This window comes from Grammomys surdaster, unplaced genomic scaffold (genome assembly GCF_004785775.1).
Source record: "Grammomys surdaster isolate TR1022 unplaced genomic scaffold, NIH_TR_1.0 125953, whole genome shotgun sequence".
Taxonomy (NCBI): Eukaryota; Metazoa; Chordata; class Mammalia; order Rodentia; family Muridae; genus Grammomys; species Grammomys surdaster.
Genome location: NW_021620773.1, coordinates 809,369 through 828,049, shown reverse-complemented (window position 1 = coordinate 828,049; position 18,681 = coordinate 809,369). Strand labels below are relative to the sequence as shown.

General features: G+C 36.9%; 1 protein-coding gene across 1 annotated transcript; it reads right to left on the bottom strand.

Moving 5' to 3' along the window:
• Positions 1-17,972: 17,972 nt before the first annotated feature.
• Positions 17,973-18,392, bottom strand: LOC114609375 (60S ribosomal protein L23-like). The gene has a single exon (XM_028753745.1). It carries the CDS (start codon positions 18,390-18,392, stop codon positions 17,973-17,975), a length of 420 nt encoding a protein of 139 aa, XP_028609578.1.
• Positions 18,393-18,681: the final 289 nt, after the last annotated feature.

Genomic DNA, 18,681 nt, shown 5'->3' with positions numbered 1-18,681 from the left:
ATAAAGTGTAATATAGAAGAAAAAATGTTTATTACTAGGTATGAGTTATCATGAGACCAGGTTTAATCCTAGTGGTACAACTTTATGACCATAGAGAAGTTACTAGACCACTTCCCAACTAACTTTACCTATCTTTAAAAAAGTAGCCACAAATCTTATAGCTAAAAATACTAAAGGTATAATTAAAGCTATGTAGGCATTGGAGGAGTCAAATATGGCAGTATTTAACCCACTACTTTTTCCTTGTGAAATATGTTTACTAAGAATTCTTTGAGGATGGGTATGATCAAAATACATTGTGGAATACATGTGTGGAATTCTCAAAGAATAAATAAAAGATCTATTTAAAGTGTGAATTCTCAGACCCGGTGATGTAGCTACATTGGTGTGATGATTTCTTAGCATGCTTGAAGCTCCTAGAAAAAGAAATTTCAATTCAAACATCAGATATAATATTGATTTATTCAAGCAGCCTTTTCTAAAGCTGATTTATATTTCTGCTTTGTTGAAAGTGTGGGCATTGAGATGTAGTGTAGACTTTCCATTATTAAAATAGAGATGTATGTTTTCTTCATAGCTGATGACAATCCTTGTAACGCCTGTATGTATGTTATATATAGTACTTGAGGACAGATAATACATTATAGATAAATGATGGAGTTATAGATGGAAAGAAAGAGATAAAGAGATAAAGAGATCGACTCATTAGATTCCAAAAACCACACAAATCATTTCAAAAACAAAATCTCTGTTGAAAGCCTGAGTACCTAAATCAAATATAAATTAAATCCTACTATGATGTCAGTGTTGATTGTCAACTTGACAGGTTCTGGGATCATTTAAGAGACAAGGTGTCCTCAGACACACCATAAGGGATTACTTAGGTTAGGTATAGCTCTGACAGATTATATTGGTGGCACCAATAGAAGGTGACACCATTCCCTAGGCTGGGGTCCTAGACTACATAAAACAGAGGAAGCCAGCTGAGCAGAACATCCATTCCTTTCTGCTTCTTGATTATAGATGCAATGTCATGAGCTGCTTTCAGCTTCTGCTACCTCAACTTACTTGCTGTGATGGACTGAACTCTCAAACTGTGAACTAAAATAAACCTTTTATTCATTAAGTTGGATATTTTATAGCAGCAACAGAAAATTTTTAGTTTTTACAATTGAAATTTATTTCTATATTAATTCTATTTTATTAATTATTTCATAAGCATCCCTCCATTCTTTCTAGATTAGCTGTTCAGGAAACGAAGACTTCCCTCATTGCTTAAGCCCAAGTTAAAGTTCTACTTCTTCAATTTGAACATGATTTAACAGTTAAATTCAATAGACCACTGTTTCTACTAACTCTGAAGTTAAGACTGCTACAAGATAGCTTTGAAATAAATGTCTAGAAGAGATTTTCCCACTCTGTTAGAATCCAGGAACTGTTGTTGCCACTAATGTATTTCTTAAATGCACAGATCCTCTACTACCTGTTTGTTTTGGTTTAGTTTTGATTTGTTGTTGTTGTTGTTGCTCTGTGACTGTCACAGTTCATGTAACCTCTTCCACTGTGCATGTTTCCATCATTCATATTTGCCCAGTATTTCTGAGTTTTGTACCAGTAGTCATAGGCATAAAATTCCTTCATGGCAACAGCTAGCTAAGTGTCTGACCAAGTAACTGAGTATTATAGCGTAGCCACATATACATGAAATTAACTAAACAAGTACCTTATAATTTATAGCATGTATCATAGCCTGAATTTAGCTTGATATTTAAAACATCTACTCATGTAGTTTTCATAATAAGTAAAATAATCACAATTCCTTTTTTTCCTTCACTGCTTCTACATATGAGAGTTTGGAATTCAGTGTCTGAAGTCAAACAAGCAGAGTCATTTCAAAGAGTCTTAAACACAGGTCTGAAGCGATAACCATTTTCTCTTCTATCAGTGTCTGCCAATGCACTTTGATGGTTGATTTGTTGACTAACACCTATCCCATTGACAACAATTTTAGAATGCAGCAAAATGAGTAACCAGCAACATTACATTGCTTATAGGTGTTAAGGAGCAAGGAGGTATTCCATTGGCTTGGAAGGATCCGGATTTAGCTCAAATCATTAACAATATGCTTTGAAGACTTCCGGCAGAATGTCATATAAAATTCAGAAAACTGAAATATGTGTTAACTGACTTTAAATTTCTAAATTATTTGGAGACCATCCCTGTCAGCCTGCCTCTGCACTCAGACAATGCTTCTTAAGACTCATATATGTTGATGCTTCTAAAACATCTATCATCTATTATATAAAGGAATCTAAAATGTCAAAAACTAAGTATACATCCCCTAGGAAGAAATCGTTTCTTTCTCTGTTTTTGATTAATGCTTTCTGCAAGCTTTGGCTGGCAACGATGACTAATGGATGCCTGTATCACTTCTGCACAAGAACAAAGGAATCTGCACAGACTGATGTGCATCCACTGGGACTACATCGATGCCTCAAAAATCAGAAACAAATCACCAGCGAGGCAGGCCGCTGGACGCTGGCTTCCTTGGCTGCCCTTAAATGCAGCTTCTTTTATAAAAGGAGTAAAAAACAAAAAAGTGTTGCCTGGCTATTCGTACAGGAAAACAGTATTACAAGTTTCTACACATCACTACCTATGATTAAAACCAACACATAAACACTGTCTAAAAAGGGGTTAGTGGTGGATAATTAGTAGTGCTCTTGTTCCCTCAGGGTTTTGCCACTTTTTTTTTTGGACCCTGACTCTTTAAATTAACTCCTTAACCACCTAGTGTGAACCTTTTCTCAACATATCCAAGAATGCCTTTAATAAAATCCAAGAGATTTTCTTTTATGCTAGCTCATTCTTGCTCATGTCAACTCATGGAAAATGACCTTCTTTAATATAAAATTAAAGTTCGAGAAAAATAATTGATGTGTCAAAGGTTTCTGCTTAAATTACTCTAAGCGCTGACATGTCTGATAATTTCTGTTGAACTGGAAGGTTCTTATGTTATCTTTTACATAGAGTCGGAGTGCACAGCAACCTCTAGAATCAGATTGTTTTGCCACAGCAACCTCTAGAATCAGATTGTTTTGCCAGAGATGGAATACATGCTGGATAGTTTTATGTCAACTTGACTGAAGCTAAAGTCACCTGAGTGGAGGCAACCACAATTGAGAGAACGTGGGCCATAGGCAATCCTATAGGGCATTTTCTTAGTGATTGATGGAGGAGGACCCAGTCCAGTGATAAGGGAAATGTCTCCTTTTGGTAGAGGGGAAACGGCTTCCTCTGCAAGTTCCTGAGGAATTCTACTTTTGTCCAACTGCCAGAGTTTGGAGAAATGGAAGTTTCCTTGGGACCTGCCAGTACTGAATAGTGATTTGGAAGTATGACGCTAGCAAGTCTTTTCCTCCCTAAGTGTTTTTGGTCTTGGTGTTTTATCATAGCAATAGAAACCATAACGGGGACAGAATATTATGGAAGAACTTGACTGAGTTTTTAATTCTCTGGTTTGTCATGGTATCATTTATTTCTCCTAATGTGTGTGACCCTGTACTAATGCTATCACAAGAATATCAGCTTCCTTATTTGTTGTTTTAAGTGAAAGGAAATCCCATTTCCTTCTAGATGTTTGAAGATGCTGGGGTATGTGTTAATGTGAGCTGAACTTAAGGTGGCCTTTCTTCCATCACAGAACTATAATTTGGGGGTCAAAATATTATGTAAGAGACTCTTATAGGGTAAAAACAGCACACCCATACACATTCACTCAGAGAGAGAGAGAGAGAGAGAGAGAGAGAGAGAGAGAGAGGCAAGATTCATAGACAGAGAAAAACAGAGACAGACAGACACACACACACACACACATACACGAACACACATACCTATTCACTTCAGAAACGGAGCCCACAGCGACCAAAATAATGATTGTACCAAAATTCAACTGGGTGAACCATTGAGGTTTTTTTTTTTTTTTTTAATTCAAGTTACTAGTCGGAGTCTGGGTAAGGAATCACTTGTAGGAGCAGGGATGACACAAAAGCAACTGCATCACTGAAAAGCTCACCCCAATATGGTGATGATTCACAAAAGCTGCAAGCCCTGGAGCTCTGTCCCAGGTCTGTGGGCCACTTCCCAAGCCATCAGTTGTTTGCTCCCTTAGAAAGCTGTAGATAGGCCTTTGAGAATCTTGCTCGCTTTAGCTCCTTCAGACAAGTGACACTATTTACCTCCTGAGTTTTATGAACCTTCTACTCCTAGAGGGATTGTTTCATGTGCAAGAAGAGTGCTAAACAAAACTGTGTTCTGGGACAATCCAGAACCATCAAAGTCACCCCAGGCCAGTGGCACCTGGGTCCTCTGTTTAGGGAACTTGTATGAATTTGACAGATAACAGAGGGTGAATTTTAGAAAGGGGTTTTTATTATAGATGTGAACTTAAGAGAAAGGAAGTGAGGAGAGTTCCTGCCTACCAGAAACAGTTCCCTAGGATGTGTTGCCACTAAAAGTCCTTCCTAGTCTGGATGTTAAGGAGCCCACAGTGACCTTAACAGCGACCTTAGCCTTCTCTGAGTTGAAGAATGGAGATGAGCTGCCCAATCCTGTTGTCCCTCCCAAGGGTATTCATGGATTTCTCCGTCTCAGTGTCTGGACTAGAATTTCAAGGGCCCAGTGAGTACCCTATTACCTGTAATTTCTAGGAAGCTGGGCTATATTGGTAAGTAAGAGGAGAAAACATATGAGTAACCAGGAGACAAATGAATGCCCCCAAGCAGATTGGTTATTTCTGTCCTCTGGCCAGGGCACATAGAATAATAGAACCACAATAGTTTTGAGTTTCTGGCCAAGACTAACCCGCCTGTCAATTACAAGGATTCATCTTTGAGGTCCCTGTACCAAACTTCTCAACCACTTCATTCTCCTCTTCTCACTAGTACCATGTAAAAAAAAAAATCACTACAATAATTTGACCCAGACCCAATCCAAACTATTTTTGTTCAAGTAATTGGAGCACTCACTGACAGAGCTATGACAGCCACAGGTACACTATCATTGGCTAATCTGTTTCTCTTATAAGTGAATTAAAATCCTGGAGCTATGATACAGAGATACAGTTAGGACTCTACTTTCTTATTAATTAGCTACAGGGAAGTTAAGATATTAGCCACTGAGGTCTATAATTTAACAATTCTTAAAGGCAATAATTAACCAATACCATGGGATTATTATTGCTATCATCATTACATGAAATCTTGAACATTAAAAATTAATATACAGTATAACCTCTGTCAAGGTGTTTACATTCCACACACTTAAAGTTCCTTGTTTACTGTTCAGTAAGTATTCAAATTTCCTCTTTACTATTAGCTATGAAATTGACCTTGATGGCACTCTTGTGACCATGGAATGGCACTATCCTCAGGAATGTTTTTTTTTTGTGTGTGTGTTTTGTTTTGTTTTTTTTGTTTTTGCTTTTAAGTTTGAATTCACATGAGACTATTTAGTTCTTGAGTAGAGGCTTTGGGAGTTACATAAAGGCATCAACAAAACCAATAGAGCAAAGCTGAACTAAAAAATTCAAATGTGAGTTATACAGAACTCGCAGGATGCATGGAACTAATCCAAATGTCTAGCTGCTTAAGCAGAGAGTGACTGAAAATCAGCTCCAAAGGGTTTTTGTTTTTTGTTTTTTGGGTTTTTTGTTTGTTTGTTTTTTGAATACGGGAAATTTTCAATATGGAATTGGAATAAGATTTGAACAACCCTACCCTACAAATTGGTAATTTTTACAGTATTTACATAAAAACTTAACAAATATGTAGAAACTACACATGTTCAGTCCAGGAATTTTATATTTCTACATGAACAAAATTACACATTGGAGTCCTATCTATTTCTGCATTAGAAATAGATAATAGATAATATTAGTAATAGAAAAAAAATTGAAGTAATCTAAATTGTCAACATATGGCATGGCATACAGAAATATTAACAATGAATACCACACATGAACCATTTGTTTCATACACCTTTGATTGGTGAGCTAGTTTTCATATAATCATGAAGCTCAACATATATATTTAATGTAATAAGGGATTGCCTGGAAAAATTTACAAATTATGTTGTTCAATATAAAAAGCAAAATCTAAAGCATGATCATTATAATGCAAGAAGAAACATTATGTGAGCACAGCACATCAGTGTGTGCATCCTGGGATGAGAATCCACTAATTTTACATGATTTCAGATGGAGCCAAACACTGTTTTTTGTCATGGGAAAGACACTGACGTATGGACTTTTAAAGATTTAGCTTCCAATATATAGTGACATGCTGGTTAGTGGTAGGAATAAGTTTGGAGAAATCCATGATTTGTCACGAATTCATCATTCTATGACAATCGTAGACTATATGTCCACAAACTAAGATAGCTGTGGTGTCAGAAGCCAATGTAATCTTATCAGACACCTTTTGCCTATGTGATCCCTCATTGGCCAAAAACAGCTATGAAGCACATGAAAAAAATATCCTTTTAGAACTCTTGGCTTTTACGTATTGTGTATTTTGCTACATTGTTCTATACATCAAACTTGAAGTTTAAAAGCTATTAGCTTCTTTTTCTGAATAGCATGTAGTAACAGGATCAGGATTGTTCAATACACCTGCAGATAATAGCTAAGAAAGGTGACTATGTTATGAAAATCATGCTTTTGTTTGTTTGTATTGGTTTCTGGGTTTTGGGCTTTGATTTTGATTATTAGAGAGCTGTGGGAGTTACAAAGAGCGAAGGGCTAAAATCCTAGTGGAACAATTGTTCAGACGGGATGAAAGCACAGGCTAGCTCCATTATTCCGTGAGGATTTTGCCATTTCTCAGCTAAGACATGACCCTGTTAAAAGGCAGCTTTCAGGAGAAAGATAAATGGATAAAACTTTAAGTAATTCTACATGACTAGGAAGACAAGTTAGAGCTGACACATTTCAAACATATGCTGACTTCCCCTGAATAATTTTAATGAGAGTGTGCAAGGGGTACAGAGAATTCATTGAAATTGCTTAAGTAACAAATGTATAAAACTAAGTTTGAAAATATTTGAAAATCAGAGGTGCACATTCAACATTTGGAAGATATCTAGGTTTCCTGCTAAATTTCTGGAGCACTGTGGTGTATGACAACGGGCATCCTGGAGGAAGGGTGAGTTTATCAGGATTTCAGTCATAGCCTTTTATAAGACTAACGAGATCTGCCAAATGAATTAGTCTCTCTGTGTAAGGGGGGGAGGGGGGATGGGTTTCACTTTCAGATGAAACAAGGGAGTTTGGATGCTGTCACTGGACTACTGCGCGGTTTCAGCATCTCACTCATGATGGAGAACTAGTCTTGATAGAATTCAGAATGCTGTGATTAGCAAGAGCTGAGGAAGAGATATTTTCCTACTGTTTCATACAATGATCCAATATATGCATTTCCATGATTATTTTCTAAAATAAATTTTCAATTAATTAAAACATTTTCTCATCTTCATAATACAGATGTAGACAAACTATGCTTTTTTTTAGATAGAATGCAAACAATGACAAACAAAATTTCGATAAGTTGTACTTTATTAAATTAGGAAATGCTAGGCCTGGCAGTCACTCTCAGTGACTTGGGAAGCTGACTGAAGGTGGCAACCATTTCAAGCTTGCGTGAACTATAGAGATAGGCCAGCCTGAATAACTTTTAGAACATTTAAATTAAGAGAAAGGGAAACCTGGAAGTACAAGTGTTTATTCAACGAAGTGTTTATTCTGCCAAATCTGGTTAATGAGATTAGTCTTGGCAATTCAGAAAAAAAAGTTTTCACATTTCCAAGTCAAGTAAGATACAAAGGAAGTGACATTTGAGATGGTTACAACACTTGAAAAAGGCTTCATATCCCAAATAAAATAATTAAACTGTAAAAAGTTAATATAAGCAAAGACTAGGATGGGCAATAGACTTAAACTTTATTTAAAAAGCATACATACAAAGGAAAATACTATAAAAAATACTCAGTATGCTTAGTTATTGAGGAAATGTAAATTGCAACTTCTATAAAAGAATCAAATGCAATAAAATTCCCACTGGAAGGTCTGGAAATGAAAACTGTAGTGAAAAGTGAGTTCTGAGGAAGAGGGATCCACACAGATGTTCACACAGGGTGGGAGAACGCATATTAAATAGCAGTTCTGAAAACCTACTTAAATAATGTGATAGGATTCCATTCCATTTTAAAATTCTGTTTATTAAGCTTAAAAATGTGTGCATGTCACAATCCAACAATGGCAGGTTTGTATTAAATGACATTTGCACATTTGTACACCAAAAAGATCTGCACAAAAGTGTCCACAGCAAATTGTTTATATGTTCCTTATGCTGGAAACAGCTCAATGACCCATTGCTGGAACAATGGAATTCTGTACCACAAATGACTAAATGTTTCTATGCTGAATTTTATCATGAAAATGTTTAGAAGTCCTGTATAAATAAAAATCCAATATAAGACTGCATTAATATAAAATTGAAAAGTAGGGAAACTGAAGCAGTAGAAAAATTAATGCCATGAACTATCATGTTAGAGATTAGTCATGGGTATGACCCTGAAATTATTACAAAGCAATTTCTGGCATCTAGTACTATTTTATTTCTTAATCTGAGTGTCTGAGTGCTTATTGCTTTGTAAAAAACATCACAGAGATACAGTTGTGAAGTTTTCTGTTTGATATACTTTAATAAATGCTCCTGTTGAATTGAACATAGGAACAGAAGATAAAAGAAGAGGGTGTGAATACACAGAAAGAATCACAGAATAATTCTAAGCATAATATGAAGTTACAGGCTAAATAGATGAATATATTGTTCTTAAAGACACTACTAGTGATATATCAAATGAAAATTCCCAACACACACAATCATACACACACATACACAGACACACACTCTTTCTCTCTCACACACACATACACACATATACAGACACACACACAGACATGCACACACACATATAGACACATAGACATACGCACCGACACACACACACACACACACATAAACATACTGTGTCTCTCACATACATATACACATACTCAGAAATAGAGATACACAGACAGACATAGACACACATACATACACACACAGAGAGACATACACAGACACACACATGCACACAAATACACACACAGACATACACAGACCCACCCATACATTCTCTCTCGTTCTCTCTCCCTCTCTCTCTCCCTCTCTCTCCCTCTCTCTCTCTCTCTCTCTCTCTCTCTCTCTCTCTCTCATACACACACACACACACACACACACACACGGAACTCTGAATGGAAACACAGGGAGTAAGTAAATGCAGAACATACTCTCAAGGTTTTACACAACTTAAGTTACAAAAGTACAGGAGAGAGAGAAATTGGGCAGAAATCTTATTGAAATAAACAATGGCAGACAATTTTCAATTCGTTAGACATGAAGAATCAATATCATCTACTGTAATAAAGAGAAGGCAAATTACACCACACTTTATTACCAAATGTTTGAAAAATCAAAGGGAAATATAAAACCATAAAAGCAGACAGGAAAAAGGTATTGCCTCTAAAGACATGCAGTATTACTGACATTTGATGTCTCCATAGTGACAGAGGCCTCATAGAAAATGGAAAATTCCAACTTGGTAAAGGGAAAAGAACTATTCTTAAATAAAGATAGAACAAGGTATTTTTATATTAAACCCTAGAGCCTCCAAGGAGCCAACAGCTTCAAGGGATCAATATAATCAGTCATTGGTTTTAAATGGGATGCCACTCCACAGCCACTACAGAGAATTGAACAAAACCTGCAAAAACTCCTTCATGAATATGGAGACAATAGAATTTAAACACAACATTGATCAGAGCATAAATTTTTCAAAACCCTTGGGAAAGGGATAATTTCTATTTATGCTGTAAATTTGTAGTTTATGAAAGATCAATTTACTTCTAGGTACACACCCACCAGGGAAGACCCCAGGGCTGACCCATGTAACAGACTATACTCTACCCAGCTTCCACAAGGAGTGGAAAGGACTATAAGATCACATTTGCATAAAGGGTTGTTACAGTAGCATTCATTACTAAGTAACTACAGCTACACAGAAGATGGGGATGGCTCTTACAAGGGTGATACTGAGCAAAAATTCAGAAACCAGAGCACATATTTCATGGTCCCTGTCACACCAGATGGGAAGCCAGTCTGGGGGCCAATTATTCTTGGAGGTTATACACCAGCGGGGGCCTTCGCTGTATTGGGATCATATTGTTCTTGATCTGGGGCTGTATGTACATGCTTAGTTTCTGGAAGCAGAATCTGAGACAGAATTTTTGGTTTGCATATTAATACTTCAGCAAAGTCAAGAAACTGAAATTTGTGTTTCTTTTTATAAGTGAGAGTTATACAATAAAGAAACTGTGATAAATACAAACATCCAACAATATCAAACATCAGACACTGGATTAAAAGGAGCAACTGGAATTTCTGACTTTATTTAGGGCCAGGTACTCTCAACACAGCACTTCCAAGATGGCTGCAGCTTGTTGTTTTCTTGGATGAGTAGCTAAGTCAACCTCACTGGTGGTAGATCATATGCTACGGTTTCCCTATGAAATGTAGCTTGACTGTGAAACTGAAGGATCTATGTATAACAGAGATTTGAAAAAAGAGTAATCTTAAAAAAAAAGATTTATTTTACGTATATGAGTACACTGTAGCTGTCTTCAGACACACCCGACGAAGGCATTGAATCCCATTACAGATAGTTGTGAGCCACCATGTGGTTGCTAGGAATTGAACTCAGAATCTGTGGAAGAACAGTCAATGCTCTTAACTGCTGAACCATCTCTCCAGCCCAAGATTAATCTTATTTAAACAATTTTATTTTACCTACATGCAAAATGAACAGAAAGCACAATATCTTATGTTCTGGAGTAATCGAAGAAGAATGAAATACATTTAATATAAAATAGTGATGTGAAATTATCAGTAGCTTTCTATTTTTAACCCAAATGAAGGAATGTCACATGGGTTAGACTAACAATGGGACCACTCTGTATATTGCTCCTAAATATACTTTAAAAAGTCTTAACCCAGTCATCGAAGCCTTCTAAATAATTCCAGATTATGTAAGAAGATCTAAAACAGGATTTATACAATTGAATCTTTTCATCTTCAAAGACTCTTGGTGTTGACTAGAAAAGCAAAAATCTCAATATGAGCAAAATACATTTTTTTTCTCAAATAAATATAAGATTTAAAATCTAACTATTTGTTGACAGAGTAATTAGTTTTTTAAAGGAGGGGTACCTCAGAAACTGAGCACTCATGCTCATTTTCTCTAAAATGTATATACAGATTACATTTTTATTCCCAGAAACTTTTGCTCTTAGCACTGACAAGCAAACTTGAGAGAGCCCACACCTGTAACCCTAGCATTTGTGATGCAGAAGCAGGATTGCCGTGAGTTTAAGGAGATTCTCAGGTGTGTGGTAAGGCCTGGCTCCTTTCTTTCTCCACCACTTCTAAAGTGTAAAGAAAAATGGGCTGAGACAGTGTATACTTCAGTATCGGTCCTCAGACATACTCGGGCAGAACAGAACTGGTGCCAAGTGTAAGCGTTTCAATAGCTTGGTGATTTAGGCTCTGCTGCACACATTGTCTTGTTGGAAGCACTGGAATATGTCAGTGCATTTACACTCGAGGGGTGTAAATGGCCCACTGCTAGAAGAAGGGATGAATGTTTACTTTTGAAGTAATGTCAAATCATGGATTTCATCTTGAATAGATAAAACATTGTTTGAGCCATAGGGAAATAATATCCTTTCAGAAATCAGGAAGGCTGAACCTATCCTGTGGTCAACATGGCTCTTCCAGATTTCCCGGTTCATTTGAGTTTATATCAGTCATGTTATCAGCTTTACTTTAGGGATTATTTATACTTCAAAGGGCCTTATTAGGAATAGAACAGGGAAATCTTACATAAGATTCCGGGCAGTCCAGTGAAGCTTAGGAAAATATGGTTACAGCACCAACGAGCAAACTATACCTCTCCTTTGTTATGAATTTGCTGTAAAACACCAGTTGATTACAAGCATATAGCAAAAGAAGCAATCAAACCTAGTGCAAAGCCACTGGACAAGCCTGTGCTAGGCAGATAATTGATGGTCGCTAATGAGGGGCAGGTGTCCTGCACAGCTGTGCTCTCAGCTGGAGACCCGCAGCAGGGGCTTCTCAAAGCCTTCCAAATGAATTTCCTGATTAAGTGGACTCAACAACAACAACAACAACAGAAACAACAAAAATTGCAGATGAAAAATCCCTTCGGGAAGATGTCCGGACTCCCCTTGAACAGTTAATGTTCTATGGCAAACTTTTAATCAGGTGCAAGTAGATATATCTCTCTTGGGTTGGCCCCTGGCTTGGTCTGGATGCACACTAAGGAAGTTTGTAATGGTGGCTGGTCAAGGATTTATTATTTTGTAAGTCTCGGTAGGATATTCAAAGCATACAGCCATCTCCATGCTCTTCCTAGGCATAACACCAAGTGGCTAAAACCTTAGACAATAAACACATTTTAGCGGCCAAGTTTTCTTTTGCTTTTTATCGAGGACTTCAGTTGACCCTTCCCAGGGCAAGGCAAAGTTTAGCACATCAGTTGAAAAAGGAAACATATGCTCACCATCCTCCTGACTGTTGGTTGTTTATAGACTTAGAGAAATCAGAGGCAGTACAAACAGCTGAGCTCTGTTTGCTTTGAATTCTGAGTCCTGACTAGAAGCTATTGAAGTGGCAAAGCACCCAGCTGAGAAAGTCCTCTGAAGATCTGTAGCTGGCTTTTGCCTACACACCAGTGGATACAAATGTTTTCTTTTCTATATTGTTGCACACACATACACACACACAGACACACAGACACACACACACACACACGTTTGTTCTTTTCCTAGAGTATTGCCTAATTTATGAAACTTAGAATATATTTTAGTACAGATATTCTGAATCTATTGTTACATGTGACTGTGGCAACAACACATAAATCCAAGGAGACATATAAATACAAAATATAAATGTAAATATTTATAAACTGCATAAAAATTTATAAATATGTAGCTATTTATTCATAGAACTATAAATATAAGAAATGTAAGGAGAGCTGACAGGGTTAATCATGAGTGGATGCACTGCCCTGGTGGTAGTATTGCTTAGGAACTCAGGTTATACGTGTAGGTACATGTTAAGTGCTGTATGTTTCAGGTCAGCATGACTCTTGAGGCCCCTAAGAAGCTGAAACACTACAGAACTAAATCTTAGAGTGTCATAATTTACTTAAAGTACCATTTTCTCCAAAGCTTATGCTATTATGTTTCAGTTTTTCCCTTTGGCAATTATAAATGCCAATTATCTCTCTCCTGGAAAAGTATCAATATTAGTTAAACCAGTAGGCAGTCCTGTCAAACTCATTCTGTGTTCTTCTGAAATCTGGCTTCCAGGCACATCCCAAAACTTAAGAGTCCTCTCCGTCATCTTGAAAAATCACTTGAAACCAAAATGAGTAATCTCTAGCTTCAGTCAGTACTTTAGTATTTCTTTATAAGCTGTCCAAAAGATAAATGCAGAGTGATACTAATTATAACAAGATATTTTTTTGGGAGTCCAAATCAAGTGCTTTGTAACATCATTCAAATTTCATTGATTTCAGTTTACACAGCACAATATTTCATGGCAATGTATACTAAGTGATCTTGTGTTTGAGGATGAGCAGAAAGCTTACAGAACAAGGATCTTTAAATATTTGTATGAATTATTTGAAAGTTTCATGCAATATATTTTTAACAGATTCACCTCCCTCCCCAAAACTCTTCTCCTTGCCACCTTGGTCACCCTCCCTGTCCCTAGGGGAAACAACAGTGGCAAAGGAGAGAGAAAACAGTATTATACAGAACTTAGGGATATATCCAATGAAATAATTTTTTAAAAAATGATTAAAAATGCTATAAATATCCCACATTTGGCATTATCTTATCTCTCTGGGAGTACTGAAGAAAAGAGAGATAAGCCCACATTTGATAAGATGATGCCAAATGTCAAATATTTATAGCATTTTTTATCATTATCAGAAAATGCCTTGCATTTTTATGAATCATGAATGTTTAATGAACTATTTTTTTCTTTTTGTCTCAAAGTGACATCAGTTCTTGGAGAAAAACTGCACAAGTCACTTTATTTCTACTGACAGATAATCTCAAAGCTATGCTGCTGTTCCCCATCGTGTGTGCACTCAAACCCACGTGAACTGTTTCCATGCTGGTTTTAAGGAGGTAATGTTTGCAGCGGCTATTCTTAGAATAAACAGGGGAAACAACAGGATGGGAGCTCTGAGTGGAAAGGGGCAGGGATAGACTTAGTCACTGTGTGACAGAAACGCTGTATTAAGTAAATGTCAGGCGTTAGTCATCCCAAAATAGGAAGCAATGGCTATGTTGTTTAGAGAAATAACAGGGCAGTAGTCAATTTTAAAGACTTTTAGTGAATCCTAAATATGCAGCTAATTCAAATTCAGGGACAGATCAGGATAGTTTTTCTATTGCCTGTATTTTAAAAGCACACTTGAACGTCACAGCAAAAATAGTGAGTTATTGCACAGAGTCTCTGGACACCGTGGTCTAAACAAGGCAGTGTCTGTGGTTCATGTTTTTCTTTTCACCCCTGTGATTTTACAAGGCAGGAAATGTTTTATAATCTTATTTTATTTAGCAACAGGGCATGCACATATTTGTGTTTTTCAAAATACAACTTGAATCTTCCAAATCATAACACTTGAGTTGATCATAAAAAATTGAGTCGGTGAGATATGAATAAATCATAATTCAGTGAAATATTTAGAAAAATCATACCTGGAGTTCCATTTTTTTTTTAACTTAGGACTGATATTCCTTGCAACCGTTGGATTCAGTTGTAACTGGATTCTTATCTTGAAAAATTTAAACATTGATTTGTAATCTCTTTGTTCACACAATAAATTGTGAGGCGTTTTCTGGAAGAACAATGATAATCTGATTAACATCCAAAGAGTCCACTTGTACAGAGAAGAGTAAACAACCATTCCTGTTGGTTTACATAAGACTAAGAGTTTGGGGTAAAACAAAACATGGGCATATACCAGAGAGCTGGATGGCAGTAAACATTAGGTACACAGCTCATGAAAGACCTAGAATATCTGAGGTAAGAGCTCTGCACTAAGGTATATCCCTGCCTTCTTCTCTTATATTTTATTAGAAATAGCTCTTCCAGCTATATATGGGAATATCATAGACTGACAACCTGAATGTATCTCACTATCATCAAAGCCCCTTTTCTCACTGAGTAAAGAGTGCTTGAGGTACTGGATACTCAACAACTCTCCCCATTTAAGGGATGAGATTATTGATACACACCACAGCGAGGTGTCAGAATTAGAATGGAGTCGTATTCTATATTTTGTGATGAGTATTCCCACCACGACTTCTTAAATCAAAGAGATTCCATTTCCTAACTTGATAGAATCATTTTTACGATTAAGTTGCATTAGGTTTTAAACTGCCTGTGTGAATATCCTATCACTTACTATTAATGTGTCCATTTACTGTTGTGAGCTTCAGGGCGCCCTGACTCCTCGTGCCTTTATTTTTAGTTGAAGTCAGTCGTCATCTCACTTCCCTTTTGAACTGAAAAACGAAGGCTATTTGGTTGTTTTCTGAGTGGCTTTCCACTTTTCTTGCTGCACAGTTTGAGGCGTGAACTCTCATTGATTTAGCATAGCTTAAAGACATAAGGAGCCCCGGAATAGATACCTGGGGATTTCTGGAATGTTTCCCATGTTGTGCCTTCCTTGGGAAGGCGTGCCTTGCTGTTTAGGATAGCTTCCGTGATTCGTATGAACCCAAGAGGAGAAGACAGCATGCATTTTGTTTGTATGGTGGGTATTAAGATTATATAAGCTGTGGGCTCAGAGCGAAGCTGAGTTGTAGACTGAATTCATAGCGTATACACACTCCTGAGTTAAAGCCCAAGCACTCCAGAAAATTACAATAATAAATAATAACGATCTGTTGATTCCAAGGAAATACTTTTCATATATGTATATTTTAGAAAACTTCTACAATCCTGTGTTGTCATATAGCTTTTCAAATGGCCATTAGCATTAGTTGTCTCTCCCACACTCCTTCTTTTATCCTTCCCTCTATTCCCCACCACCATTTAATAGTCTCAGTCTGCTTTCCCTTTGCCTCTCAATAACCGTATATTTTATTTCTCCTTATATCTCTCCTGGGAAGATCTCCTTCTCTTACCAGTCACCTAACCTCTGTGGTTATTTAGATTGCTTCACAGACATTGAAAGCTTAAAAGCCAATATCCACAGATATGAAAAAAAACATGCTATATTTGTATTTTGTGCCAGGGTTACCTCACTAAGGGTAATTGTTTCAAGCTCCATCCATTTACCAGCAAATTTAAAAGTTTTATTTTTCTTAAGAACCAAATAAAATTCCACTGTGTAATGCACCACATTTTCATTATGCATCCATCAGTTGATGGACATCTAGGCTGCTCTGATTTCAATTCCTGTCTTCTACAAATAGAGCAGCATGGCCATGGATGAACAAGTGTCTGCATATCTGCATATTACTAAATGTGTAGCATCCTTTGGGTACATGCCTGGGAGTGGTATGTCTGGATCTTTAGCTAAACTGATTTTCAGCTTTTTGAGGCATCTCTGTGCTGATTTCCATAGTGGCTGTACCTCTTTGCATTCACACCAGCAATGAAAAAGTATTCCCGTTACCTATATCCTCACCAGCATGTGCTATCACTTGCTTTCTTAATCTTGGCTATTCTGACTTGAGTAAGATGAAGTCTCAAAGGACTTTTAATTTGCATTCCCCTGATGGCCACAAGGATGTAGAACATTGAAGTGTTTCCTACCATTTATGTTTTCTCTTTTGAGAACTTTCTTTTTCATCCTATATCCTGTTTCTTGATTGGATTATTTGTTTTGATGTTCAGTATTTTTTAGATACTGAACATCACGTATTTTAGATATTATTCCCCTATCAGTTTCATAACTGGTAAAGACTGCAAATTGATCAAATGATGCTGCCTTATGCTGTATAGAGGCTTTCCCAACTTCAAGAGGGACTAGATTGTTCAGGGGCCTAGGGGAAGAGAACATAATCTTGTTGTTGCACTAAAAGAATAAAAGAATATAGCAATAAAATACTAATGACATATTACTATACATGTAGGTGATTACCTTATTCAACGCACATCAGCGAAGTTTCTTCTTGCTGTAAATGGTAGCTAACACAGAAACCAGAAGCTGGAAAATATTCAGAGAGTGAGAAATTTTGGGGTACTCAATCCTAAAAGGAATGTCTTCATCAATATCCTCCCCTTAAAGCTTGGGGCTCTTTGAAGAAGAAAATATGAGAGCCAGAGGTAGTTGATGTCTCAATGTAAACAAAGTCTTCTAGATACAACATGACTGATGCAAATATAAGCTTACAGAGGCCATGAGAGTTTGCACAAGACTGTACGTATTCAAGCTGGATGAGGTGCTGAGTTCTTGGAAGGGAAATATGGGACCCACCACCAACCAAAAAGCTATGTGCCATTGATACACGTTGGGAAAGAGGAACCTATCTTTGTCTAATCAAGTGTCACTCGTTCTAGCAACCACAATCCAGGGCATGCCCCTTGCCCAACAGTAGATGGTCAGCACAAAGTAAACTCCATGATTGTTTTTGTGTTCTTTTTGCTTTGTTTATTCATTTTTTGGTCTTATTTCCTTTCTCTTTGTTTTCTTTTTTTTTCTTTTTTCTTTTTTTTTTCAGAGCAAAGACTTTAATGAATATATTTTACAAATACACTAAAGACTCAGGCAATGCTGCCTGCATTGGATGCACTCCTGGGCCACAAGTCTGCACACTCCTTTGCAACTGGACCTGTGATAGCAGAACCTTTCATCTCCCCTTTATTGTTTACTATGACCCCTGCATTATCTTCAAAATACAGAAACATCCCATCTTTTCTTTGATATGACTTTCGTTGTCGAATTACCACCGCTGGATGTACCTTTTTTCTTAGTTCTGTTTTGCCTTTCTTAACTGTAGCCATCACCATGTCGCCCACACCAGCAGCAGGAAGTCTGTTCAGCCGTCCCTTGATTCCCTTCACAGAGATGATATACAAGTTTTTGGCTCCTGTGTTGTCAGCACAGTTGATCATAGCTCCTACCAGAAGACCCAGGGAAATCCGGAATTTTGCTCCGGAGGACCAATGTCCTCGCTTCAACATCTTGAGTGTCCGGAAAGAGCCAGAAAGCTCTCTTTGTTTTCATTTTCATTGAAATTAAAAAAAATTCATTCCAAAAAAAGCAAAATCAAATCAAAACAAAATTCATCTAAATTAAAAAATGATCAAAATATATACAAATTTTAAAAATGTATTAAAAAACTAATCATGTGGAATAAATAGTTCTAATGGAGTAGGCTAGTAAGATCTGGAATAGAGAAAATGTGGATTTACAAGGTATGTGTAGCTATTCATGATAAAATAGCTCAGGTCTTTATTTCTTCCTGGACAA

Coding starts and splice junctions, on each gene's coding strand:
- LOC114609375 (XM_028753745.1), bottom strand. CDS start 18,392: ATGTTGAAGCGAGGACATTGGTCCTCCGGAGCAAAATTCCGGATTTCC.